Source organism: Eulemur rufifrons, chromosome 21 (assembly GCF_041146395.1).
Source record: "Eulemur rufifrons isolate Redbay chromosome 21, OSU_ERuf_1, whole genome shotgun sequence".
In the NCBI taxonomy this organism is placed as follows: Eukaryota; Metazoa; Chordata; class Mammalia; order Primates; family Lemuridae; genus Eulemur; species Eulemur rufifrons.
In genome coordinates this window covers 13,468,635-13,494,185 of record NC_091003.1, presented here as the reverse complement: position 1 = coordinate 13,494,185, position 25,551 = coordinate 13,468,635, and the positions used below count along the sequence as shown (strand labels likewise).

The 25,551-nt window shown below is 45.0% G+C and overlaps 4 protein-coding genes across 4 annotated transcripts; 2 read left to right on the top strand and 2 right to left on the bottom strand.

Annotated features, from left to right (window-relative positions):
- Window positions 1-507: 507 nt before the first annotated feature.
- SRSF9 (serine and arginine rich splicing factor 9) lies at window positions 508-8,250 on the top strand. The gene is made up of 4 exons (XM_069497077.1): window positions 508-847; window positions 3,828-3,988; window positions 5,515-5,687; window positions 7,209-8,250. The coding sequence occupies exons 1-4, from the start codon at window positions 660-662 to the stop codon at window positions 7,350-7,352; spliced, it is 666 nt and encodes a 221-aa protein (XP_069353178.1). The 5' UTR covers window positions 508-659; the 3' UTR covers window positions 7,353-8,250.
- A 346-nt stretch (window positions 8,251-8,596) lies between these two features.
- On the bottom strand, window positions 8,597-17,135 carry GATC (glutamyl-tRNA amidotransferase subunit C). The gene is made up of 4 exons (XM_069497078.1): window positions 17,046-17,135; window positions 16,780-16,952; window positions 10,543-10,646; window positions 8,597-9,306 (listed from the first exon to the last, which is right to left on the bottom strand). Exons 1-4 carry the CDS (start codon window positions 17,124-17,126, stop codon window positions 9,254-9,256), a joined length of 411 nt encoding a protein of 136 aa, XP_069353179.1. The 5' UTR covers window positions 17,127-17,135; the 3' UTR covers window positions 8,597-9,253.
- Window positions 17,136-17,219: 84 nt separating this feature from the next.
- TRIAP1 (TP53 regulated inhibitor of apoptosis 1) lies at window positions 17,220-19,809 on the top strand. The gene is made up of 2 exons (XM_069497216.1): window positions 17,220-17,378; window positions 18,727-19,809. The coding sequence occupies exons 1-2, from the start codon at window positions 17,232-17,234 to the stop codon at window positions 18,808-18,810; spliced, it is 231 nt and encodes a 76-aa protein (XP_069353317.1). The 5' UTR covers window positions 17,220-17,231; the 3' UTR covers window positions 18,811-19,809.
- Window positions 19,810-21,878: 2,069 nt separating this feature from the next.
- On the bottom strand, window positions 21,879-24,165 carry COX6A1 (cytochrome c oxidase subunit 6A1). The gene is made up of 3 exons (XM_069497247.1): window positions 24,046-24,165; window positions 23,754-23,896; window positions 21,879-22,150 (listed from the first exon to the last, which is right to left on the bottom strand). Exons 1-3 carry the CDS (start codon window positions 24,143-24,145, stop codon window positions 22,067-22,069), a joined length of 327 nt encoding a protein of 108 aa, XP_069353348.1. The 5' UTR covers window positions 24,146-24,165; the 3' UTR covers window positions 21,879-22,066.
- Window positions 24,166-25,551: the final 1,386 nt, after the last annotated feature.

Sequence of the window (25,551 nt, the reverse complement as noted above, 5' to 3'; positions counted from 1 at the left end):
AGTTATTGTGAGTCCTTTACTCCCTTATCTCTGATAAACTCCAAGTCCAAGCTATGGAGTGCAGTCAGTTCTAAGCAATTGTAAAACTGGGACAGCGTGGCCCAAAGGGCTACTGACCTGAGGCAGAGGGCCCCTGAGGACTCTCTGGGGGCCGCCGCGAGGTCAGCCGGCGGCCCGGCCTGACTCCTTCCCTCCGGTGCCCGCACGCAGAGGGACGGCCGCGGGGCCGGAGCCGGGCGCCACCCGCGTCACCTCGACGAGCGCCCACAGCGCTCTGTGAGATAGGCAGAGAAAGCGAGGCTCGGGGAGTCCCAGTCACTTGCCCAAGTCGACTTAGCGGGGGAAAAAAACGCATTCGGGGCTTGAATCCAAACGGCCAGACACGGCGCTCCCCCTTTCACCGCCCGAGACCCCGCCTGCACCCACAGGGGGCCGCCGGCCTGCGCGCACGCGCAAAGGTCGCAGCCGCGTCCCCTTTAAGAGGATTCCTTTTTGGCTCCGTCGACTCTTCGCTTCCGCTCCGCGTTCCCACAATGCAGTGCGGCTGAGCGCCTCCGAGCCCGCGGGGACGCTGCAGGGGGACCCGTGCTGAGGCGGCGGCGGCGGCGGCGGCGGCGGCGACGTGGGCTGCGGCGGGCCCGCGGCGTCGGGCGGTGCGGATGTCGGGCTGGGCGGACGAGCGCGGCGGCGAGGGCGACGGGCGCATCTACGTGGGGAACCTTCCGACCGACGTGCGCGAGAAGGACTTGGAAGACCTGTTCTACAAGTACGGCCGCATCCGCGAGATCGAGCTCAAGAACCGGCACGGCCTCGTGCCCTTCGCCTTCGTGCGCTTCGAGGACCCCCGGTGAGGCCCCCACGCGTCCGCCCGCCCACTCGCTCACAGAACCCGAGGCCCCCGCCTTCTCGCCTCTCCCCTCCCCCTCCGGGGCGTCCCCTCCCCTCCCCCTCAGCGTAGACCCCTCACGGCGCCCCCGGGCGGAGAATGAGGCCGCCTCTCCTCGCAGGCTTGGGCAGTGCTTTGCTCCGGCGTCACTTCCTTTAATATCATCATCATTTTTTTGACTTAGAAACCCAAAAGCTGAGCCTTTGGAGGGCCCAAGCCCGCCTAAACCGGCCTCGGGGATGGTACGAATTAGCACTCTCCCTCTCGCAGCTGCGGAGGCACCTTAATGGGAAGCGAACCTCCAGCCCCTGAACCAGCCCGGGTGGAGGACGCGTTGAAGAGAAGTCTCTAGTCGTCCTCTCCGTCCACCCTTTCCACGGCCAGAACTTGCCGTTGGGGAAGAACAAACTACGGGGATGTGGATGCATTTGGAGGTCGTAAAGGGGTGTCTGTGGTGGAGCAGATTTCCATCTGCGCGCGCCCTGCCCCTCAAGGATAGGACCTGGTCCTCACAGAAGTCTGCAGGATTTGGGAGAACTTCTAAAACGGCTCTAAGGAGGGCTCTGGTTTCGCTTCCCTTCTTTAATGAAGGAGGGCTGACTAGATGCCAGAGGTCCACGGGATTTGGAAACTCTGGGTCCCTAAATGGGCTCCAATGGGTGTTTGTGATTTTGCAAACATTGTCAGCCCTCAGGCCGGAAAAGGCCCAGGAACTTTCAAAACTGTGTTTAGTGGTTCTTAGGAGTCACTGCACTGGACTGATCAGTCCCCTCGGGCTAAATAGCCTGTCCCCTGGTTTCCTAGCTTTGCTCCTGGCGGGCCTTACTACAGGGAATAGGAGGAATGTCTGTGGGGTGACTTGCCTACCTGGAGTGGAAGTATTGACAGGGCAAGGAGAGCATCTGAGGACAGGGAGGCAGGAAGCATCTGGAGGCTTTGAGGGCTGAGGACTCTGACAGAGCTCATTCCTAGTGTCTTGTCATTTGCCTCAAAAACAGAACTAGGCATTTTTACACTAAAGCAGGAGAAGGCTGTGCCTCTATTATTTATTAATGGGGCTTTTGTGGTTTTTGAACAGTTGCTGTGGATCAAGTACCATGCTGTGTTATTATTTAGCATTTTCAACAACCTATGAGGGCAGGTACTGTTAACCACATTTTACAAAAGAGAAAATTGAGGATTTAGTTGATAATACGGATCAAGGAAGCATTAGAACCCCCTGTTCTGCCCTTAGAACACAGACTTACTGTATGATATGCTACATTGTCATCTCTTCCCTTATTCCTTTTGTAGTAGGAAAGTTATCTTTTGGTATCACTGGATGGGAAGCTTCAAGCAAAGCACTCTGCATGTAGTATCTTATTTAATCCTTACACTAACCCTCTGAGATAGACATACTACTCATATTAGAGATGTTAAAAACTTAATTAAACACTTACCCAAAGATAACTACTAGTAAGTAGCAGAAGAATGATTCGAACTCAGGTCAGTTTGTATTCAAAGACTGCTCTTAAACCTTAAACCCCCACCTGTGCCTCTCCCATATTGCATTATAGTCACAGTTGTTCTGGATGTGCTCTTGGTTGCATTTAGTCCTAGAACCCTTTTTTTTTTTTTGTTGAGACAGGGTCTCACTCTGTTGCCCATGCTAGAATGCTGTGGCATCCTCAAACTCCTGGGCCCAAGCAATCCTCCTACCTCAGCATCCCAAGTAGCTGGGACTACAGGCGTGTACCACCACGCCCGGCTAATTTTTTCTCTATTTTTGGTTGTCCGGATAATTTCTTTCTATTTTTAGTAGAGACAGGGTCTTGCTCTTGCTTAGGCTGGTCTCCTGACCTCAAGCAATCCTCCTACCTCGGCCTCCCAGAGTGCTAGGATTACAGGGTTGAGCCACCATGCCCGGCCATTCCTAGAATCTTGATAAGCGATTATGTGCTGGTGACACTAAAGAATGCCTTCATTAGCACAACTTCAGCTCCCTATGTCCACTGAAGCTCCAAGGCCATCCATTCTTTCCAGTACTGGAAAATCAACTTGGCACTCCTAACTCTGCTAGAGCCCTAGGAAAGACTTAACACATTAACTGCCATGAGTTGTATTTAACTCATGCTAGTTTTGAGCCTGGGGCCTCTTGAAGTGTATGTAACTTACAAGGCTCTTTACCTTGGGAGCCACATGAACTGGCTTCTGAACTGAACTAGGACTTCAAGCTGCATATTACTTATGCACAGAAAACAATAAAAAATAAGAAATTTTTCGTTAAATTAAGATCGTTTGGTTTTCAAAGTTTTTACTCTATTTTCATAATAAAACACTGTGATCCCAAGGAAAAAAAATTTTTTTTCCAGTGTGGCTGTTGGTGTGTTAGTAAAGTAACTTTATTGAATATTTACCTCTTTTGGCAAAATTGTACTCAGAGTGGTTTTGACAATTTAGGGTTTGGTTTGACATCCAAACCCTGATGAAAAGGTACTTTTAAGACCACATTCATCACAAAACACTCATTTGCATTTGTTTTTAGAGCTCTACTTTTTAAAACACGAATTTTTCTTTCTATAGACTTTATAACACTAGGCCTTGTGGAAGATAGCATATGGTGTGCTTTTTGAGAAACTGTTTACCAAGGTTAGAGAAACACTGGTTTATTGGCAGAATCAGTCACCTGTCAAAAATTTATTCTTTTTTCTCTGAATTAGCCCTCTTATAAGTAATCAGCTTGCCCGTTCATTATCATTTCATATGTATAGAACCCTGTGTGTGACAGCTGTAAAGTTCAATTCCAGTATCATGAAAGGTCTTCAAAGCAGAAGTACATCAAGATCCTGTTTTGTGTTTTTTCCCTCACTCTGGGTTTCCCTTTTGTACTTAATACTCATGTTCCTCACTGGGAAGTCACTCAGCCTGTTGAACAGCACTAACTCTAAACTTTTCTTTGCAGAGATGCTGAGGATGCAATTTATGGAAGGAATGGTTATGATTATGGCCAATGTCGGCTTCGTGTGGAGTTCCCCCGGACTTACGGAGGTCGGGGTGGGTGGCCCCGTGGTGGGAGGAATGGACCTCCTACAAGAAGATCTGATTTCCGAGTTCTTGTTTCAGGTATGTTCCTTTCAAACTGAATGAGATGATACATGAAAGATACTTAGCAGAGTCTGGCTTCCAAGGAATGATAGCTGTTACTCTCCAGTGCCTGGAATACATGGGCTTTCTTTTCAATGGCCTATGCACAGTGACAGTCTGAAGCCCTGCCCTGCCTTGCCAGTGAGGCAGGTATCTTGCAAATGAAATTGTGCTCATAGTGCATCCTGGGAAGAACATAAACACGTTTTTTTATAAAGGAGTTTTCTAGTGGTGAGAAGGGAAGATGATGGCAAATCCCCTTGAGCTGGAATTCTAAAGTCTTTTCTTTTGGAATGTACTTTGGTATCAGATTTGCTGCTGGCAAGGCATTCCAAGAGCCAGATTTCAACAGTTTACCCAGCCTTGGATCCCAAGGAAGGCCAGATTTTGTGCTGGTTTTGGAATTATATTAAAAAAAAATAAACCCACAACTTCGAGTCTTGGGGATTGTATTGGAAAGTATAGAACATTTCTGTCTAATGTTGACAAGTGATGAAATGCTAAGCTCAGGGGTTTATGTATCTTTAAAATGTTAACACATTGGTAAAGATTTGGAGCCTCCTGCACATTGCAGGGGAGTTTTAGGGCCCTAGTGGAGTGAAATGTATTGAGGAGCCTGGCACCTTTTAAGATGTGAATGTCACACAATCACATCAGACTCCCGTGTGTTTAAGAGTGATACTCAGTATCTGCCTATCTTGTGTCCCTTTGTAATTTTTTAATCCCAGAACTCTGTTCCCTCCTTCAGGATGTCATACATTATCTTTTTTTCTCTCCATGCTGCTCTGAAATCCTGCTTAGAAAACTATTAGGAAATGGCTGCAGTCCTGAGCTGTGAGCGGTAAACACAGCCTTTGAGAGCAAGAGCACATTTCCCTTTCATGACATCAGGTAGGGTTGTATGACTCCCGACTAGTTTTAGCATCTGAGTCTTACCTTTCCCCCCCACTGTATTGAAGAATGTTGGTGATCTCTTAAGAGGTACTTTGTCTAGTTTGTCAGTCATTCACACCTACAAAAAAAATGAGCTCTTTTTAGATTTTTGTTGTTGTGTAACCTTCAGTTATACTTTGATTATTTCATTGACTGGTTTCAAAATTCCCATTTCCTGGGAAACCCTGTAAGGCAAGAAATAACTGGTACTGTTAAATTGCATAATGGAAAAAATTAAAACTCAAAGTCTTGGGAGTTTGGCATTGATTATGAAAGAGAGAGAGGCTGTGAATTCTCAGAGATATTAAACCTATAATGGACCAACTTGTTGCTCTGTTGAGAAGGCTTGGTCTCTGGAAGGTTAGTCTAGGACCAGCTTCACAAGGTGGTTTGTTTACCACATACTTCACTGTTCTTTTCTGGTTTCTTGTCCCTTATCAAGATTTGTGATTTGGGAACCTTCAGGATTTAAGTGACTCATGGAGAAGGGACCATAGGTATTGCTGGCTTTTAACAGGGCAGTTAACATGGCTGAAGGATGTGGGCCCTTCTTTTATGTTCTCCATGCCTAGGACTTCCTCCATCAGGCAGCTGGCAGGACCTGAAGGATCACATGCGAGAAGCTGGGGATGTCTGTTATGCAGATGTGCAGAAGGATGGAATGGGGATGGTCGAGTATCTCAGAAAAGAAGACATGGAATATGCCCTGCGTAAACTGGACGACACCAAATTCCGCTCTCATGAGGTGGGTTCCTACCTTCTGTTCAGCTTGTACCCAGGTCACTAGCAGCAGTTAGCAGCAGGACATGCATTTGCCATTTGATGATCTCACAGTACCATCAAGTGGACAAAGCCAAAGAATTTGTCATACCTAAGCCCTACAGGGTCATAGCAGACAGAGATGTGCATTCATAGCATCTTTAACCTGGAGATAGTACTGGTGCAGCCTGTCATAATGTGGTGAGCTAGTCTGTGATAACCACCCCTTTCACAACTAGCTTAAACGACAGCATCCTTCTGTGAACCTAACTATTATGTCTGTCTCTCCTCTGGGTCTAGTCTGGGCTCTATAGGCCAACCTCATCATCTTAGCTCTTCCAGGTACTGCTGTCATGGCTGAGTTGTCACTTCACTTTTCCTTTCCCAAAGTAGCACAGGATCCTCTTTGAAACCTGAGCCACTGTGACATTTTCTTGTGGTTAAATCACCTCACCCTTGGGGCTTAGTTTTTGGTGTCCTTCCTTTTAGGAAGGTAGCTGCTGCTTTGGATCTCTCAACTTGATTCATGTGGTGACTGTCTTTGGTACCATTGAGACCAGATACCACGACCAGTTAGACATTGCATTTTTCTGGTTATTCTGTCCTAACTTGCTATGGGGTTTAAGGATGTCTGAGGGACATAGATCTCTGGGCTCATTTCTTTTTCTGAGGATTCATATAATTCCCTAGTTTTATGGGTTGGTGGCTGGGCTTTGCATGGCTTTTTGCTCAGATTGTCCTCTAGGACTTGAATTTGGAGCAGAAACAGGACAGCACCTGCTCTTCAGTTACACTGCAAAGCAAGGCCTCAGTGAGGGTAAATCCAAAAGCATCTGGCTTTTCACCTTAGCATCTTTGGATATTCTGACAGTACTGGCTGAGAGCAGAGGGCCCGGAGACAGGCCAGCCTAGACATGACTCCTCTGCTGCTTATTAATTTCTTAGCTGAGCTACTCCTCTCTGAACTCAGGTTCCTGCATGTACAGAATGGTCACATAATAGCACTGTAACAAGACTTGCCAGGAAGCTAACCTGTGAGGACAACTAGAACTTCTAGTCCTCACACTTGCAAGGTGTTAACAACAGGTTAGCCTCTTCCATAGATGCCCCTTCCTAAGATGCACATACGTGATGGCAGTGGATTGAACTATATGGCCTCTGGGTTCCTTTCTAGTTCTTAGCTTCTGGGGGTCAGTGGCAGTAATTCAGATATTTTATTAATGATAGCTAACATTTGTGTATTTATCAGTTTGTCAAGTTGCCATTTATTATTTGTGTCACCTTGAGCAAATGATATAATTTAAGTCTTAAATTTTGTTCATTTTTGAAATGGGATAGTAAGAGTATCTACCTCATAACATGACTGTGAGATAGCCTGGTGCCAGGCACACAGTACACCCAGTAAGTGCTCAGTACTTAACCATTATTGTTAGGCAGCCAGGGTAGGTGTTGACTTGCTTAGTCTTCTGGCTCTCATTTCTCCCTTTACTCTTTGTTTGCATTTCAGGGTGAAACTTCCTACATCCGAGTTTATCCTCAGAGAAGCACCAGCTATGGCTACTCACGGTCTCGGTCTGGGTCAAGGGGCCGTGACTCTCCATACCAAAGCAGGGGTTCCCCACACTACTTCTCTCCTTTCAGGCCCTACTGAGACAGGTGATGGGAATTTTTCCTTTATTTTTTAGGTGAACTGAGCTACTTTGTGCTCAGACTCTACATTCCAGATTGATGATTTAGTGTCTTAGGAAATTTTTTAAATTTTTTTTTAAAGGAAAAAAAACTACATAATTTCTACCAGGGCCATATTAGCAGTGAAATATTTTAAACTGCAGAAATTGTGGTTTTGGTTCAGAAACAAGTTGTATATTTTTCACCCCTGATTATGGGACAAAAATCAGCGCTGTGTATTTGTGGGTTGCTCTGCGATGGAGATCAGCAGTTACTGTGACTGAGTCGGCCCATTCTGTTTAGAAATATATTTTAAACGTTTAGTAATTGACATGTGTGGTTGTCCTTGATTAAGTTCATAGATTTCACCAAACAGGCACACTAATATAAAAAAAAAAAAATCATTGAATTGTAGTAGCAGCTTATACCCAGATATTAAGAAACAGAAGTGGATAACTTTATTTGGGGATAAAGATAGTTGCTCTCATGTTGGTTTGAGACTTCAACCTTGAGGGCAGGTTCAAAGTTTTCTTTCAATTCAAGGCCAAGTTTGTATATGAAGCTGCCATAAAGAAAAAGGGAGCATTGCAGATAAAAAAAGGGAATGGGAAGAATAAAAACAGACTTTTAAAAGTAAGCAGCAGCACAAAGATGATTGGGAAATTCTTAGCCAAAACCAACTTTGGCAGTTTGGTTGGAGGAAAAAAAAAATCTCTAAGGTCTGTCTGGTTCTACTACTTTTACCCCTAAATAGGTCTCATTTATCCTGGGTATCTGAGCTTTTAGAAAACAACAAAAGACCCTCCCCCACAAACTTGGATTCATCTTAATAATCACTTCGGGGATGGAAAGTGATTTTTGTCCCAGGCCCAGTGGTTGTTTTTTTTTTTTTTTTTTTTTTGAGACAGAGTGTCGCTTTGTTGCCCAGGCTAGAGTGAGTGCCGTGGCGTCAGCCTAGCTCACAGCAACCTCAAACGCCTGGGCTTAAGCAATCCTACTGCCTCAGCCTCCCGAGTAGCTGGGACTACAGGCATGCGCCACCATGCCCGGCTAATTTTTTTTTTTTTCTATATATATTTTAGTTGGCCAGATAATTTCTTTCTATTTTTAGTAGAGACGAGGTCTCGCTCATTGCTCAGGCTGGTCTCGAACTCCTGACCTTGAGCGATCCACCCGCCTTGGCCTCCCAGAGTGCTAGGATTACAGGCGTGAGCCACCGCGCCCGGCCCCAGTGGTATTTTTGATAAGTTTTCTTCTCAGAAGGAAAAACACTGGGTATGATTAGTGTCCCTTTTGTATACAGTCACTTTGTGGGATGGCAGATGGTTCTAGGTTAGGAGTTCCCAAACTGTAGTTCACTTTGAATACTCTTCAGACCTTGACAAAAAACTCTCTGCTAGAAACAAAGTGGGTACCCAGGAACAAATTCAGGTATGTTCGCTAAAGATAGGGCTGCTGAAACCAATAGAAAGAGCAACTAAAGATGACAACTTGGGTTGTTACACAGTGATCAGATGCTCTGTCTACCACTTAATGTAAAAAGAAAAATTCACTTTTATGCAGTCTGGTAGATAGTCTTTTTTGGGGGAGATAAAGGAAGATAATGTCTTCCATACTGAAGAGGTCTGTTAAGTGAATATTTCACTATTTCCTCAGAAACTGACTTTTGTTCTTTCCTTTTATTTCCATTAGCATCAGGAACTGGTTGCCTTGTTTTGGCTAGCTCTTTCCCAGTCTGTCTTCACAAGAGTCAGTTACTAAGAAATGCTTGAGCCTCCATTTTTTTAGGTGACCAAAAGAAGTGGGAACGTTAGTGTTCACAATAACAAAACTATCATTGTGCTTCCATGTGTCCACAGAGTACCCCCTTCCCAGAATAACTACTCAGCTGTGCAGGGAGGGCTCTTGTTCATCCAGCTTTGGCAAAGAGATATTACCTGTTTGAAAATAACAAAAAAAGAATGTTATAGCCGAGCCTTCTGCCCAACTGGCTCTACTGAGCTGATTACTTGCCTTGTGTTGGAAAATAAGCAATGGGAATAAGTGTAGCTACTATACTATTCTGTTTTTCTAACTGTGGATACTTGAAAGAATCACAGTTATAAGTGAAGCCAAATTAATGCACACTTTTCAATAACGAGTAGAAATGGGTTAATTAGCCATTTAGATGCAGATAGGAGTTGAAGAAAAGACTATGACTATGAACTCAGTCTGTTGCAAAAAGCAAAGTGGGAAGCATCTCTCTCTGGGAGATTGCATGTATGATCAGTAGATATGTCTGCTGCAGAGTGGCAACTATCAGGCTCTGAGATGGAGAGAATATAAAATCTTATTTCTCTCTACAGTTAACTGAGGTGATTAAGTGAATAAGAGGCATGTTTAAGAGTTTAGCTCGCAAGTTTTCTAGCTTTCCATCCTATCCTTGTTTCGACCAGAGTTTTCCTTTAACTGGTTGGTCTTGATCAAAGACCCCTGAGTTGACCAGGGCCAATGTTTTAAATGGAGGCTGCTCAGAATGGTTCTTCCGCAAGGGGCTATCCTAAACTGGAAGTTGGCCCTTGGAAAGCAGTCTACATGATTACTCTGGCTAGTCCCATTCCCGAATGCCCAGAGGGGTTCAGCAGCTCTGAGTACTCACCTATCCGCAGAGGAGAAAAAAAACGGTCAACCTACCCAAGGTTCTGGATTTTACTGTTGGCACAGAGTTATTTTAAAGCTTCTATTTAAAATATTTACAGTGAGGTTAAAGATGAAAATCTTCACACCAGGGGTTGCAAACTGATGGTTCACAGGCTGCATCTGGCTTGCAGGAATGTTTTATTTGGCCTGCGTGGTATTTTATTTTTTAAATTTTGAATGGGTTACCAACACTTAAAATTTGGGAAATATCACACAAAATGCCAGATATCAAGGTTGTGTGGGAGAATGGTGCCTGGTACCACATTCTTGCCTGGTACCAAATGAGAAAGCAGTGAATGTCAGCTGCCCCTTTAGGCAGAGCTTGAGCTCCAGATTGTCACCCACTGTACACTCTTCTCCCCAGTCCTGTTTTGCTCATTCCTGCTACTCACTGGCCCCTAGAGGGCCTTCACATAACATCTTTGGCTCCCACAGTTCCTGCTTCATTCCTTAGGTCCCTGTGAGACTGTTACAACACTCTGGGCAACACGTACCTGGGGGGGCCACAAAATACTCTTCCACGACACGATGAGAGTTTTGTAGTAGTTCTTCAGCACAGTTGCCTTCAACTACATTGTCGGATCTCAAGTATAGACATCTACGAAACCCAGAAGCTCAAGGTTACCTTCTCAGAAAATTGGTCTTCTAGGGCACAGTAGACAGGGCCGGTCAAGAATGGGAGAACAAGGGAGCAGTGTATTCTTAAGTTAAGGGCACTGCTCAAAGATAGAGCAGCTGGGGTCAACAGTAGACCAAATAACAGTCTACAGTTTATAGATTTCCCCCAACAACTCTGTGAGGTAAGTGCTAATTATTTCTCAGGATTTGATAGTGTCTAACAAATATTTTTGGATGATTACTATGGACTTTTGGTGGGGACAGATAAAGGCAATTATAAAACAATGTGTTAAAACTAACAGAAGTAAGCAAAGCCTGCAAAGGGAATAGAAAGGGTTCCTAACTCAGCCTGGGTGAGGAGTACATACTAAAAATAGGTCGCATCAATGCTCAAGAATGGGCAAGAACTAGCTGGATGGGGTGTGTGGGTGGGGGGATGTGGGTAGGCAATGCACTTCCTAGCAGGTACAGCAGCATAAATCCCAAAGCAAGAGAGAGAGGCCAGCAGATTCAGAGGCAGGGGGTTTATAGCAGGCTGCAGCATGGCCCCCTTGAAGCAGAAGAGGAAGCTAGAAACCTAAGCAGAGATGGAGGAGGAAACTTGCTCAAGAGTGACCTGCTTAAGGATATTGGCTCCTAAGTCATAGAACTGGGATATGAGCCCACTCTGGCACCCCTAAGATAAATGCTTTTCCCACCCAGAGCCACCTTGGTGGATATAAAAATGCCTGCCCTTGAGCAAGATGTACCACAAGCATAGCTCAAGAAACTCCCAGTGTTCTCTGGGCCTAGTTGCTTTACTCGTCTTCAGATGGCAAACTGGTGAAACCAAACAGGAGCTTAAACAGGCATGATGAAGTGTCACTATTGTTTCAAGGTATGAAAGTGCATGCCAAGATGTCTGAGCTTGTTTCCAGATACTTGGGCTAAAGAATAAGCGGTCTGCTAAATCACTGATGGGGGGCAGCCAAGCTCTTAATGCCTTGAGTGGACATGGACTGAGGGCTAACCCTAATGTTTGAGTCACGTCACAAAGGGGCAAGGATGTGATGTGAACATCTGAGCAGAAGCTGCACATGAGGGCTAAGTTTTCACGATAAGATTCTTTTAGGAAAGGACTAGTTCTTCTCTTTCTTTTGTGCACCCAGTCCAGAGCCAGACACAACAATATTTATTCAGAGTGTGAAGATTGCAGAGCTGGAGTCTCTTCTAGAGTCTGGCATTGTCTTAACTGTGTGGCCTTGAACAAGTACAATCTTTCTAGGCCTTAAGTTTCTTGTCAAAAAAAGTGAGGGTTATACTAGGGTTTTTTCCCCCCCTTAACCACACAAGGATTATGCATTCATTTAAGAGAATTTAGGAGAACAGAAATAAAATAAAAATCATCTATAATTGTACCATTTAAAGGTAACCATTAGACTTTGTGGAGTTGTTTTCTGTTGGACAGTATAACAAAATGGCTAGGAGCTTAGGCTCCTAAGTCACAGCTGAATCCAAATCCCAGTGCCACATGCCACATATCCTCAGCATGTTTCAGTTTCCTAACGTAAATGCTTCATAAGATTGCTGGGAAGATGAAATGATGTTAAAAAGTAAGATTTGGTAATGCTGAGCCTGCATGCTCATGGCAACAAGAGGTGGGTGCGGAGTGGCACCTGCTCGCTTCGGAAAGAGTCAGTGCCCCCCAGTACACCTCAGTCCCCCCAACTAATTCAAAGTCTATGCACTAAACTCATAACCCGCCTAGCATTTGAAGATTTTGAGATGACTCTCTACTACCACCAACAGGAGGTTAAAAGCTACTGCTTCCCAACAGTAGAACTAATAGCAACTGATTTGTTCACTTATTTGGTAATCAAGTTTCCTACGTAAGTGTAATTTCCAGAAAAACATAATTCACTCCTTTAAATACCACACTTCCACTTAATTGCTGTCAATGATGGAGTTGTTCCTAGAATAGACCCACACTTCCTTATTTTCTTGATCAGAGGCTGTTGAACCTAGGCTCTCTGTGACGGTGGCACTCCAAGCAGACCCCTCATTTGTTGGTAAGTTTCTTAATTTTCCTGGACCTCAGAATCATGTGTAAAACACCTAACATAACCAGATGAGCTCTTCAGGTCAATTACTGATTGACTGAATGTCTACCTCACCTCCCGTTTTTCTCAATCAGGGTTCTATTAATATAAGAGAAATTAGACCAAATACCGTAAGACAGCCATTTTCATGATAAATCATCTTCTCTCATACATCTGGGCTAACATTAGATATGTACTGCCCGTGGGAGAACTGAAAAAATAGTCACTTGACTCTTTCCTGTGTTCTGGTTCAGATGAGAAACGCTGGTTGAAAAGGGCTTCAACTGCAAACTAGAAATCCCTGCCCGCTGAAGCTCACAGATAAGTCACTTAAGCCAGTAACTGTGGAAAATGCTGCTACAAAGGCTTCAGGAAGTGTGTGGCAGCACAGAGAAAGAGGTGACTCTGTGTGTGCTTCTGTTGGCCCTTGGACTGTGATGGGACAGTTCTGCCACTGCTTTTGTTTCTTTCTGCCTCTTCCCCGGTATCGGGTTGTCAGGAATAGTTTCTCTGGCTACCATCTACTTCTACCTAAAAGCATTTTCCCTCCCTCCTAACTTATTTCTAGTTTGACGCAGACTGGAATGGATTTGGTTAAGAGTTTTTGGTTCAAATACGGCTCTGAGGGGCCGGGCATGGTGGCTCACACCTATAATCCTAGCACTTTGGGAGGCGGAGGTGGGAGGATGGCTTGAGGTCAGGAGTTTGAGACCAGCCTAGGTAACATAGTGAGACCCCATCTCTATAAAATGGAAAAATCAGCTGGGAGTGATGGTGCATGCCTATAGTCCCAGCTATTTGGGAGCCTTAGGTGGAAAGAGGATTGCTTGAGCCCAGGAGTCTGAGGTTGTAGTGAGCTATGATGACTGCACCCTAGCTTAGGAAACAGAGCAAGAAGACCCTGTCTCAAAAACAAAACAAGACTCTGAGGGACACTCGAAGCATTGAATTACTTGGCTTCAATCAAAGAGGCGGTCAGCTAAGTCTGTCTCTGGATTTGAGAGGGAAGAATAAAGTTCCCAGGATTTGACTTTAGCTGGCATGTCTAGAGCAGCATTTGACAGCACAGGCCTGAGTTCCATGTTTGGTTCTCTTCTTAGTACCTATGAAACTGGGCATGTTACATAACCTTTCTGAGCCTCAGTTTCCTCATCTATTAAACAGATACTTGTATTTACCTTCTACAATTGTATGAGAAAACAGAGATAACACACATAAATTCTCAGTCTTTGGCATGTAAACATGCTAATGCTTTTTAGCTCAACCAGATGCTATATCAATGTGCAAAGAGATTTCTATTAGCCAGCCAGGGCTTTTACAGCTAGTATGGCAATTGCCTAAAACCTTTAATACCTGTCTTCACTTTAATGGGTTCTGTTTCAAATTCAGTGAGGCAGTGTGTTCAAACATTAAAGTCCTAAAAATGTCACATTAAAATGATTAATGGGAATCACTAACCCAAACCGGTTTCCAGATTTATGAAAAGAGTACAGATCACTGAATGCCAACTTGAGATGCTAGTTACCAGATCCAAATCCCCTGTCATCTTTTGTCACAAACTCTTCCTTTAGTAATAATGGTTGCATTTCTTTATATTTACCCTCTAGATAACTTGGGAAATTCTGACTCCTCTTTGTGCTTGTATGCCCTCCTTCCAAAGATATTAATAAAGAACATTCATTCAACAAACATTTACTGAGTACCTACTCAGTACTAGCCACTGTGAACACAATGAGCAAAAACAGACATGTTCCCTGGAACCTGGATAAACAATAGGAAAGGGACAAAGGTCCCTCAAATAGATATATAAATACATGTAAATATAAGCCCTACTGAGTACCAGGGGAAAACTACAGATTGTGAAAGAGAACCTAACTCAGTATAAAAGAATGAAGACTTCCTTGAGGAAGTGACAATTGCAATCTGAAGAAGAAAATTAAGCAGGGACACCACAGGGGTAAAGGCAAGGGCCCAGAATTCTAAGGGCAGAGCATGGAGAGCTGGAGGAACTGAAAGAAGTTACAAAGGAGAGGTGGGCAGGGGCCAGGGAGTGCTCTGCAGGCTATGGCGAAGCTTTTGTCTTTACTGTAAAGGTCAGTGGAAACCCCCGTGAAGGGCTTGGGTAGGAGAATGACAGCAGATTTCTGTTTTGAAGTGCTGTGTAACTTTGGGCAAACTGGTGGTCCTCTCTGGACCTGAGCATCAGATTGCAAAGTAGAGAGAAGATTTGAAGGAATCAAAGGCTGGAGGTGAGAAGAACAGTTAGGAGGCTAATAAATTTCACATAGCACTTTACACAAAGGTTTTGGTTACAGATAGATCTGGCTCTCTCTATTGTCACTGACTAATAGCAGCTAATCTTTCTCGTTCCCACTTGTAGTTAGGAGGTTTTTTGTTTTTTAATTCCCATCAGGAAAAGGCCAGGTCACGAGTTACACATCCATCCTCCTTAAGAAGTTCCATCCCCAAACAGCAAACAAGTCTGCGGCTGGCAGGAAGCTTTTCAAAAAAGAGAATTTTCTTTAAAAGTATATTAAGATTTGGCAATGATTAGTAGAGGTGAGTAGATCTTTTGGTATTCACAAACTAGTTTTGTCAACGACTCACCCCTCCCTATTGCATTACGCTACATACTTCGCTAGTTGTATTACTCTGCCCTCTAAGGCACTTGTGGTTTTGGCCCCTGGTATAAAACGAAACATTAAAGCTTCTTTCCATATTCCCACTTTCTTTAAAACTTAATATTTTGTTAACAGTTTCTTGCACACTCATTCAGGAAACAAAACTTAATGCATACACTAGAATGTATAAAATACATTATATGTACGGTATCAGTAATACTGTTCTAACTACTTTTTTTTTTAAAGAATATGAAGGGGGGGAGAATGAGGTTCAATTTCCCTTTTTTTTTTTTTTTTTTTTGAGACAGTCTTGCTCTATGGGAGCAAGCTGGGACTACAGGAGGGTACAACTACACCCAGCTAATTTTTCTATTTTTAGTAGAGATGGGGTCTCACTGTTCCTCAGGCTGGTCTGGAACTCCTGACCTCAAGCCATCCTCCTGCCTTGGTCTCCCAGAGTGCTGGGATTACAGGTGTGAGCCACAGCATCTAGCCTTAAGTTTGCCTTTTTAATTAAATATATCTTAGAGACCTTTCCACATCAGCATATTTGATGTTATTTGTATGCTGATATATGATATTTATATCATACAGATAACATGGTTATTTGTTTCGTCATTTTTTTGCAACTGTCAAATATTCCTTTGTATGATGTGTTTGCTATTTATTTAGGTTGCTTCTGGGTTTTATTTTTGGAATTATAAACAGTTTTGCAGTGGACACTTGTGTATACATTTTGATGCACTTACAAAGGAATTTCCATAGAAAACCACCTGGTCAGAAAATATGTACATTTAAATTTTTGAGACAGGAATACAACAGCAAGCAAGTCAGACAATGAGCTCACATTGTAATAAAAGAGATATAACAAATCAACAAAAGTAATAAAAAATACTTTTAAAAACCCCAACAGGATAAATAGTGAGTGAGTGGAATGGGCGAAGAGATTTGGAGTAGTCAGGAGAGGCCTGTCTGAGGAGATGAGCTGAGATCTGGGTGCCGAGAGGGAGACAGCCATGCAAATATTTGGGGGCAAGAAAAAGCGAACAGCAAATGCAAAGGTCCTAGGGAGGGAGGGAACTTGGCTCGTTGGGAAACAGTCAAGGAAGCCAGAGTAGCTGGAGGATGCCGAGCGAGAAGAGCGAGCAGTACGTCTGAGTGGGTAGGCAGGGCCTCTATGAAGTAGGACCTCGAAGGCGATGATTGACAGTTCGGATTTTGTTCCTACTAAGTTTAGAAGGGCTCAAGTGACAGGATCCACAATGAACAAAGGGAAAAGTGAAGCTATTTACCCGCGGGGTGACAGGAGGCAAGTTCCTGAATCTTTCACCCTCCGGGAAATGGGTCACTAATCGCCACCTTACGCGGCTGCGAAGGCGCCAGTGAAGGTTTAGGGCCGCGGCCGCGAGTTTACCTGTCCTCCAGTACGGACTCCATGGGCTCCACCCCGTCTGTGTGCACAGCGTGGAGCCGGTCGGCGAAGGCGATGGCTTTCTCCAGCCGCGCCACCGCCTCGCGGCTGCCGAAGTCCACGAGCGCTAGGCGCTCCAGGTGCTCGATCACCTCGGCGGTGACTCGGCCACTTCCCTAGGGGATGAGGCGGGGCGTGTGGGTCACCAACGGGACCTGCTCCGCCACCCGGCCTGCTCCGCCGCCCGTCTAGACGCCCCCGGCCTTTACCTGCGGATCCGCCTTGGAGGTGAAGCCCCGACGCCCGCCCAGCGGGGCCCGAAGGCCCAGCCACACTGCCCGCGCCCACATCCCTTCCCTTCTCGGCCCCCGTAACGCGCCCAGACGTAACGCCGCGCGACGCGCCTAAGAGTGATGACATCAGAGTGCGCTGCCGCGGCCGCCACCACTGCCGCCATGAACAGCGTAGGGGAGGCTTGCACGGACATGAAGCGCGAGTACGACCAGTGCTTCAATCGGTGGTTTGCCGAGAAGTTTCTCAAGGGGGACGGCTCCGGGGATCCGTGCACCGACCTCTTCAAGCGTTACCAGCAGTGTGTTCAGGTGAGCCCTCCCGCATCTGCCACAAGGCCCGCATTCCCTGCGCTGTCCCCCGCCACATACACCGCGTCTTGCGGAGGTTGGGACGAGGAGGATCGAGAAAAGCCGCGGTGGGGCTGGTGGCAGGAGCCCTCTCCCCTACCATCTCCACCGAGGCCGCTTGGTGTCTCTCCGAATGAAAACGTTAAATGTCTTTGCAGTGCTTTTTAAGGAGTAACACCCTTTGGTTCATTTGGTGCTCGTTCTAAACTTTCAAGGTGGCCATAGTTATCATATGTACTTTATACTTGGGAAACTAACCCTCAGAAACAGGAAGTGATTGGCTCAAGTTGACTAGAAACAGGTTTCCTTGATTCTTTTGTAGGTGGTGCGCTTTCCTACCATTGCTGTTAGGGGACTGGGCAGGGTTAGCCTTTCTCTGGCCTGTTAGACACTGTAGAGGGTCCCGTTGTTTTTGTTGTTATAATCTCTTCATTGGCCTGTTTATCTTTCTCAACTAGTCCCCGCCGGTTTCAGCTAGGAAATTTTCATTCCGCCCCAGTGGTGTAGAACTGCTTTGAATTATAAGAAGAGCATTGGGCAAAGCACTTCCAATAAGTGAAGCGAAGACATCCTCAGGGTAACTCCACGGGATAGTTGCTATCTTTATCCCACTTACAGATGTGGAAACTGAGGCTGGCTCAAGGTCACACAGCCTACAGCAGGTCCTGGGACTCAGATTCGAACCCGTTTCTATCGCTAAGATGAAGTGGTGACACTTGCTTTGAAATTTCACTTAACGATTCCCTCACAACTCCTTCTCCACTCTGTCTGGTCTTACACTTGATTTCTTCATAATGGCACTTCTGTTTGTTTGTTTAAAAAGTATGTGATTCGGGCCGGGCGCGGTGGCTCACGCCTGTAATCCTAGCACTCTGGGAGGCCGAGGTGGGCGGATCGTTTGAGCTCAGGAGTTCGAGACCAGCCTGAGCAAGAGCGAGACCCCATCTCTACTAAAAAAAAACAGAAAGAAATTATATAGACAGCTAAATATATGTAGAAAAAACTAGCCGGGCATGGTGGCGCATGCCTGTAGTCCCAGCTACTCGGGAGGCTGAGGCAGTAGGATCGCTTGAGCCCAGGAGTTTGAGGTTGCTGTGAGCTAGGCTGACGCCACGGCACTCACTCTAGCCTGGGCAACAGAGTGAGACTCTGTCTCAAAAAAAAAAAAAAAAAAGTATGTGATTCGAATCATGGTTGCGAGTCTTTACAGTCCAGTCTGGTTTTACTTTTGTACTGTCATATCTTACTTACAAAGCTTGGTCCTCAAGTTTCATATAGATCTTCATAATGTGTTTTCTCCTCCCATCAGAAAGCAATAAAGGAGAAAGAGATTCCTATTGAAGGACTGGAGTTCATGGGCCATGGCAAAGAAAAGCCTGAAAACTCTTCTTGACCTTGACAGTCACCTTGAAAACGGATTCCTCAAATCGGGAAATTGAGGACTCTAGATTTTGTCAACTAAGGCTGTGAAGATAGCCGTCAGATTTGATGAGGAATTTAGGAGAGAGGAGTTTTATTTCCTCCTCCTTGATGTTTTCCTCTCTTTTAAAAGGTGATGAATTCTTTGCTTTGAGATGATTTCGCACTTGCTCTGGCATCTTGCGGGAACTCAATGTGCTAAAATTAAATGATTTCTTGGGGTTATGATTGCAATATTTAGTCTGGGATCAGCTTTACATATACCTTCTATCTGGATAGTGATAAACCAGTCAGGATGATCAAGGTTGCCTGACCTCTTGATTTTTGCTGCAAAGGACATTAACTACACTGTACTGGGGTCATTGTTGATTAAAGCAATTGGTTAGGACCTCTTTTTTTCTCTCAGGGAACTAATGCTGTGAAAAGGGATCTGGGCACAACAGTTTCAATCAATGCTTGGGAGCACAGTTTTATTTTTATATATTATAGTAACTAACGGTTAAGATAACTGGTGGCCTGGAGTAGCAAAGAGGAAGACAGCTTGTAACCGATGGATGGTTCCCTGCCTTAGCGAGAGGTATCAGATTAAAATGTGAAAGCTTCAAGAACGTTACAGTGAACACCATCTCAACTTGGCTCACAATGTAGTTCAGGAATGAAGATACTTGGAGCAGCTGTGGAGGAAGAACCTAAATTGCAAAGCTTTGCTGCTGCCAGCTTTCAACCCAACTCAATGAAATAAGTCTACCTGCATATTATAAAAATGCCAAAATGCTGCATCTGGTTAAGTGGGGGAGAAAAGGTGTTTGCTTTATTTGCCTTGTTTACCCACCCTGCCCAGTAATGTCTGTAATCATGAAGATGGAATAAATTGGAACATTTAGTTTCTATCATTATTTGCCCCTGGAACTCAGTGCACTTTATCAAACAACTATTACCCTGTTACCCCATATCTCATACATACACTGGGGAGAGTTTTATTTTTTTATTTTTTTTTTTTTTGAGACAGAGTCTCACTCTGTTGCCCAGGCTAGAGTGAGTGCCGTGGCGTCAGCCTAGCTCACAGCAACCTCAAACTCCTGAGCTCAAGGGATCCTCCTGTCTCAGCCTCCCTAGTAGCTGGGACTACAGGCATGCACCACCATGCCCGGCTAATTTTTTCTATGTATATTTTTAGCTGTCCATATAATTTCTTTCTATTTTTAGTAGAGATGGGGTCTCGCTCTTGCTCAGGCTGGTCTCGAACTCCTGAGCTCAAACGATCCGCCCACCTCGGCCTCCCAGAGTGCTAGGATTACAGGCGTGAGCCACCGCGCCCGGCCTATTTTTTTTATCATTTAAAGGTAAAGATTTGTCTAAGCTAGGTGGTATGGTATGGCAATTAGAAGCCTCACTGATTTCTAAAATTTATTTCCACAATAGGCTACCCAGATATCTTAGAGATTTGTATTATGGTACCAAGAAGTGTCAGGATCAGGGGAGCACTTCCATACTTTAGATTGTCATGTAATCCCCACAGTTGCCTTTCGAGTAATTTGGTTTAACTTATTATATGCTGAAAGATGGTATGAAACTTGATTTACAGAAGGCTGAAATTCTGTTATCTTCTCTCCAGTTTACCAGTTACTACTTCATATTTAATGTGACCAATCCCTTTATGTCATTTCAAAGCATTCTATATTTGCTGACTGGTTAAGGTCTGTTATGCAAGGATTATAAAAGAGATTTGGAACCCAGCTGAGGGAGGCCACGTATATCTATCCTAAACTCAGACTGGCCACAAGCAAAACAGCTTTATGGGGACTCAGAAGTACAGGCTGTTATACCACAAAATGGCAAACATAATAACGATTCTTTCCTTACTGTATACAGCTTTCACAGTTTCTATATACCTTACCTCTGCGTTACCAGTTTAATATAATGTACTGCAAAATACCTTGTAGCCTCTTGAACCTTGCCACAAAACTGTCCCATTGAGCCTTGAAAATAAACCAGCTCCAAGCAACAATATTCCTTCATTGTAACTCATATTGAGAGGTCTGTTTGACGTGAAAGCCGCATATGCTAGCCCAGAAATTCACTTCTGAACCTGCCTTTTGGGAAAATTGCAGGAAAGATCTTAAGCAAACCTCTTCAATTTCAACTGAGAAGGATGTTCTACTATAATTGTCAGAACAGATTTAAGAATCGCTGAAGTATAACTCTGAAGCTTAAGCTCAGGTCTTACATCCTATTCGTATTACTGTCAAGTCTGAAAAGACCAGATACTAGTAGCTACCTTGCTTTATGGACACAACATGCCAAAAGGAGTAACAGTGCACTACTGAGAGAATAATTCTTTCTGAATGTTCCTCACCCTGTTTTGATTTCATGCTCTTCATAAAGTGACTCCAACTACCTCAGCTACTTCAAAGGTTTCAAGTTTTGATGAGTTAATTGCCTTTTCAGAGTGATTTTGTAACTGTTTCCCCTCCTAACTCTTATGGCTAGAGGATAGTTTTAATTCCAGAAACAAATAAAGCCAATACTATAAGAACAAATGTGTCACACTGCCTTTATTTCTCCAAAGATTTCTAACCCTGCCAGCCTTCAGGGTGCTGAGAGATGGGTCTTACCCTAAGGTAAGAACTTGACACCTTTAGAGAGAGTTATCCAACTACAGAGAAGATTCTGCAGCAAATGCTGGTGGAACCGGACCAGGGAAGGACCCAGAGGAAGCACTTCCTCTTGAGAATCAGATACCTCTTTCAAGTGTAAACCAGTAGCCATTGTGCTGGCCATTCAATGTCTTTGACATCCAAAGTCTATCAAAGACCCAGTCTTGATAATTAGCTCCATGGTACTCCTGGTCCCTTGACTTTACCCCCACCAGGCACTAGAAACCAAGGAGCCTGTTACAAACATTGTTATTCAGTGGGCTGGACTGGACCTGAAACGCTGCCAGCAGCCGTAGACCTTCACTGCAGAAACAGAAATAACATTAATGCTAATTTCTGAGGAAAAACGCAACCAAAGAATGTAACTCTGAGCTCATGACCAATCTAAGTTTAAAGTGTTTATTTAAGCCATCTCCTGCCACAAGCAAAGGGATGGGAGATCAGTATACTGGTAATGATTTGATTAAAGAAGGTGAGCGTAAGGTCCCATACACTTTTTCTGGTCCGTGTGCAGAGTAATGGTCCAAACTGATGCTGTGGTCCTCAGTGCCTGGGTAGTGGTCCAGGTTCTCCTTATTCATCTTCATAGCCAGTTGGAAGCGGATTCACTTGAGGGTTGTGGAATAGAGTATGGTTACCATCTCCCCAGGGGAAGGGCTGTAGAGTGAAAGTGTCAATTAGACAATTCCAGGAAATAGTTCAGAAAGAGCCCTGCCATAAACTGCTTAAAACAGAGTGACAGATAATATATAAAAACAAAATGGGGCCGGGCGCGGTGGCTCATGCCTGTAATCCTAGCACTCTGGGAGGCCGAGGCGGGTGGATTGCTCAAGGTCAGGAGTTCGAGACCAGCCTGAGCAAGACCCCGTCTCTACTAAAAATAGAAAGACATTATATGGACAACTAAAAATCTATATAGAAAAAATTAGCCGGGCATAGTGGCGCATGCCTGTAGTCCCAGCTACTCGGGAGGCTGAGGCAGTAGGATCGCTTAAGCCGAGGAGTCTGAGGTTGCTGTGAGCTAAGCTGACGCCACGGCACTCACTCTAGCCTGGGCAACAAAGTGAGACTCTGTCTCAACAAAAAAAAAAAAAAAAAAAAAAAAAAAGGAAATTAGTCCTTTGTCTACTGGCGTATTTCAACCTTCCCATTATTGAAAGGAGCCCTCCTTAAAGTAGATAGTAGAAAAAGCAAGCACAAGCCTCTCCCTAGTAACTAATGTATTCAGTGCTGTGTTTATGAAAGTGTAATCCTCATCACCTGTACCAGAATGGTAGCAGTAGGTGTACAGAGGAGATGCTTATTTAAAAGCAGATTTCTGGGTACCATCCTAGACTTGAAACAATCTCTGGATTGGGAAACCACGACTCACCGTCAATTATTTTCCCCACTACCTTTGAAAAGCATTGCTCTAGGTCAATGGTTTCCAGCCCCGGGTGATTCTGCACCTCCAGGGAACACTGGGCAGTGTCTGGAGACATGGGTGGCTGGAATGGTGGTGCAGGTACTACTGCCACCTAGTGGGTAGAGGCCAGGATGCAGCTAAACATTTTACAATGCACAGGATATCGGCCAACCTACCCCAAACAACAATTACCTAGCCCAAAATGTCAATAATGCCAAGGTTAAAAAACCTTGCTGTTTGGCTTCTAATTCCACTGTACAAGGGTGGGAATGGTGCTCAAAGACTCAAAAATTTAAGAGTCGAGTTTAAGTTTTTACGAGGCCAGTCCTACAATAGGCTAGGTGATGGAGTATTTATTAAAGAACCAAAAAAGGCCCTTGTTAAAGATACAGCAAACAATGGAGATCATTATGATATATCTATATCAACAGCCAAATGATAAAGTAGTTGAGAAGGTATTGGTCAGGAATAGAGAAACCTGTCAGTCTCTTCATTACACAGCTGCCAGATGCCCAGGTCTTAGAAAGGTAAACCATCCTCAGACTGTGCCACCTTATTAAGGTTTCCCAAACCTCCAAGTGTTCTTCAACGGACAACTGTATCAGCGGGCAGGAGGCGAGATAAATCGGATAAAAGGGAAACTGAAGGGAATTTGTTGTTTGACCTTGAAGAAAAGTGAGACATAACCCCAAGTCTCAGTTTCCCTTCCATAAAATGGGAAAAATAAATTCTGTTTGTGAGGACTAAACAAGAAACTACACGCCTGGCACTCAACGGTTTTAGGGAATGAAGAACTTGGAGGAGGGCATTATAATGAAAGGAGAACGGACGTTTGGAGAGACTGCAAGGGCGTACCTTGGTCCTGATGCGAAGATGCGGGTAGGGGATGAACTCGGGTCTCTCGTGCTCTTCGTGGCGCGACTTCAAGAAGACATTCAGCATGCTCACTCCCACCCCGGGGAGCGCGACGAAGAAGGTGAGGGCCCTCCACATGCGAGCTGCGGAGAGGCCACAACCGCTCAGCCCCGGAGTGGGGCCTGCCTGGGTCTCACTCTACCTTCCCCAAGGCCTCACGCCAAGGTCACAGTCCCGCCCTGCCTCGCCCGAGTGGAGCTGAGGCCCGCCCGACCGACCCCAGCCCCAGTACCTGAGCCCTCTTCGCCGTGGGCGCCACTCGACATAGGCCGCCCCACCTGTGGGCGGGACCGACCCAGCAGCCCAGAAACCCTGGACACAGCCGCCACCATTTTCAACCTGGACCACAGCAGCGCCGGAAGCGGAAGTAGAAATTGGGCTCTGGGGGCGGGACCACAACCTCAAAAGGAAGTTCCTATTGGGCGACGCCTTCCCAGGGTATTAACCTGCGCAGTTATCATGCCCGCCGACCGAGTCGTTGTCAAAATCCTCGGAGTCCCTGAGCTAGAGCGAGCATGCGTTCTGCACCTCCCTTCAGGCTTCGCCTTTTCCTTCGTGCGCATGCGTATGCCGTCCTCCCGCCTCCCTAGCTTCTGCACCTTGGTGTGTAAACCCGAGAAAGGTTTGTGCAGGACGGACGACCTGGTATCTCTGGTCGCTCCCTTCGTTGGAGTCCGTGGGCAGCATCTGGAGGTTCCGAACCCAAGCCACCCTAACATTTCATTCCCCTTCCTTGCCATTCTCTGACTCTGCGTTAATTTTTTCATGGCACTTTCGTCATCGTTATTATTTTGTCTGTCCTCTCCTTACTAGAATATAAATCTCTGATGCCAAGAGTTTGCCACTGCAGCATTCTCAGAGTAATCTGGGAATGGTGTAATCTGGAATCGTGCCTGGCACGGGCAGGTATTTAATACAAATTTGCTGAATGAATGAATGAATGGCAACAGAAACTAGAAAAAGCACCGGAAGTTCTGGATTCTAATCCTGGCTCAACATCCCCAATTTTTGGCCTCTGGTCACAGTGGCTTTTTCTCCCTTGAAATTCTGGAAACAAAAATTAGTATCTGTTAAATTCTGTCTATACAATTTTTCCCTCTTCATCCCTTCTTCCTTCCCTTTTCTTCCTTCTACTTGTTTAAAGCAGTTTTTAAAATAAAAAGTTAAGGCTGAGTGTTGTAGCTCACATTTGTAATCGTAGCACTCAGGGAGGCTGAGGCAGGAAGATCGCTTGACCTCAGGAGTTTGAGGTTGCAGTGAGATATGATGATGCCACTGCACTCTACCCAGGGTGACAGAGCAGGACTCTGTCTCAAAAAATACAGAAATAAAATAAAAGTTAAAAATATATTGTATATAAGATAAAATGACAGTAAACTTTTTTGATTATAGGCCCCTTTAAGAATATAATGAAAGCTTTGAACCCTTTCCCCCCAAAAAATGCACCTGCATGTAAACACACACAGTTTAGCAGGGGTCTTAGGACCCCCTAGGAGTCTTTGGGCTTCAGATTAAGAACCCCTGGGTAGGAGAACAAACAGGGACTGTAGTGTGGGAAGACTGGGCTCCTATCTTGTCCCCTTACAGCCTGTGTGGCCTTGGGCAAGTTAGCAGAAACAGATGCTTTAAGGTCATGCAGTTTCATGAAGACAAAATGTAGGATCGTATTACTAGAGCTTTATAATCTGATCTAGCATTAAATCTTTCTCTGAGTAGCCTGAGTTTTTACATTTCATGG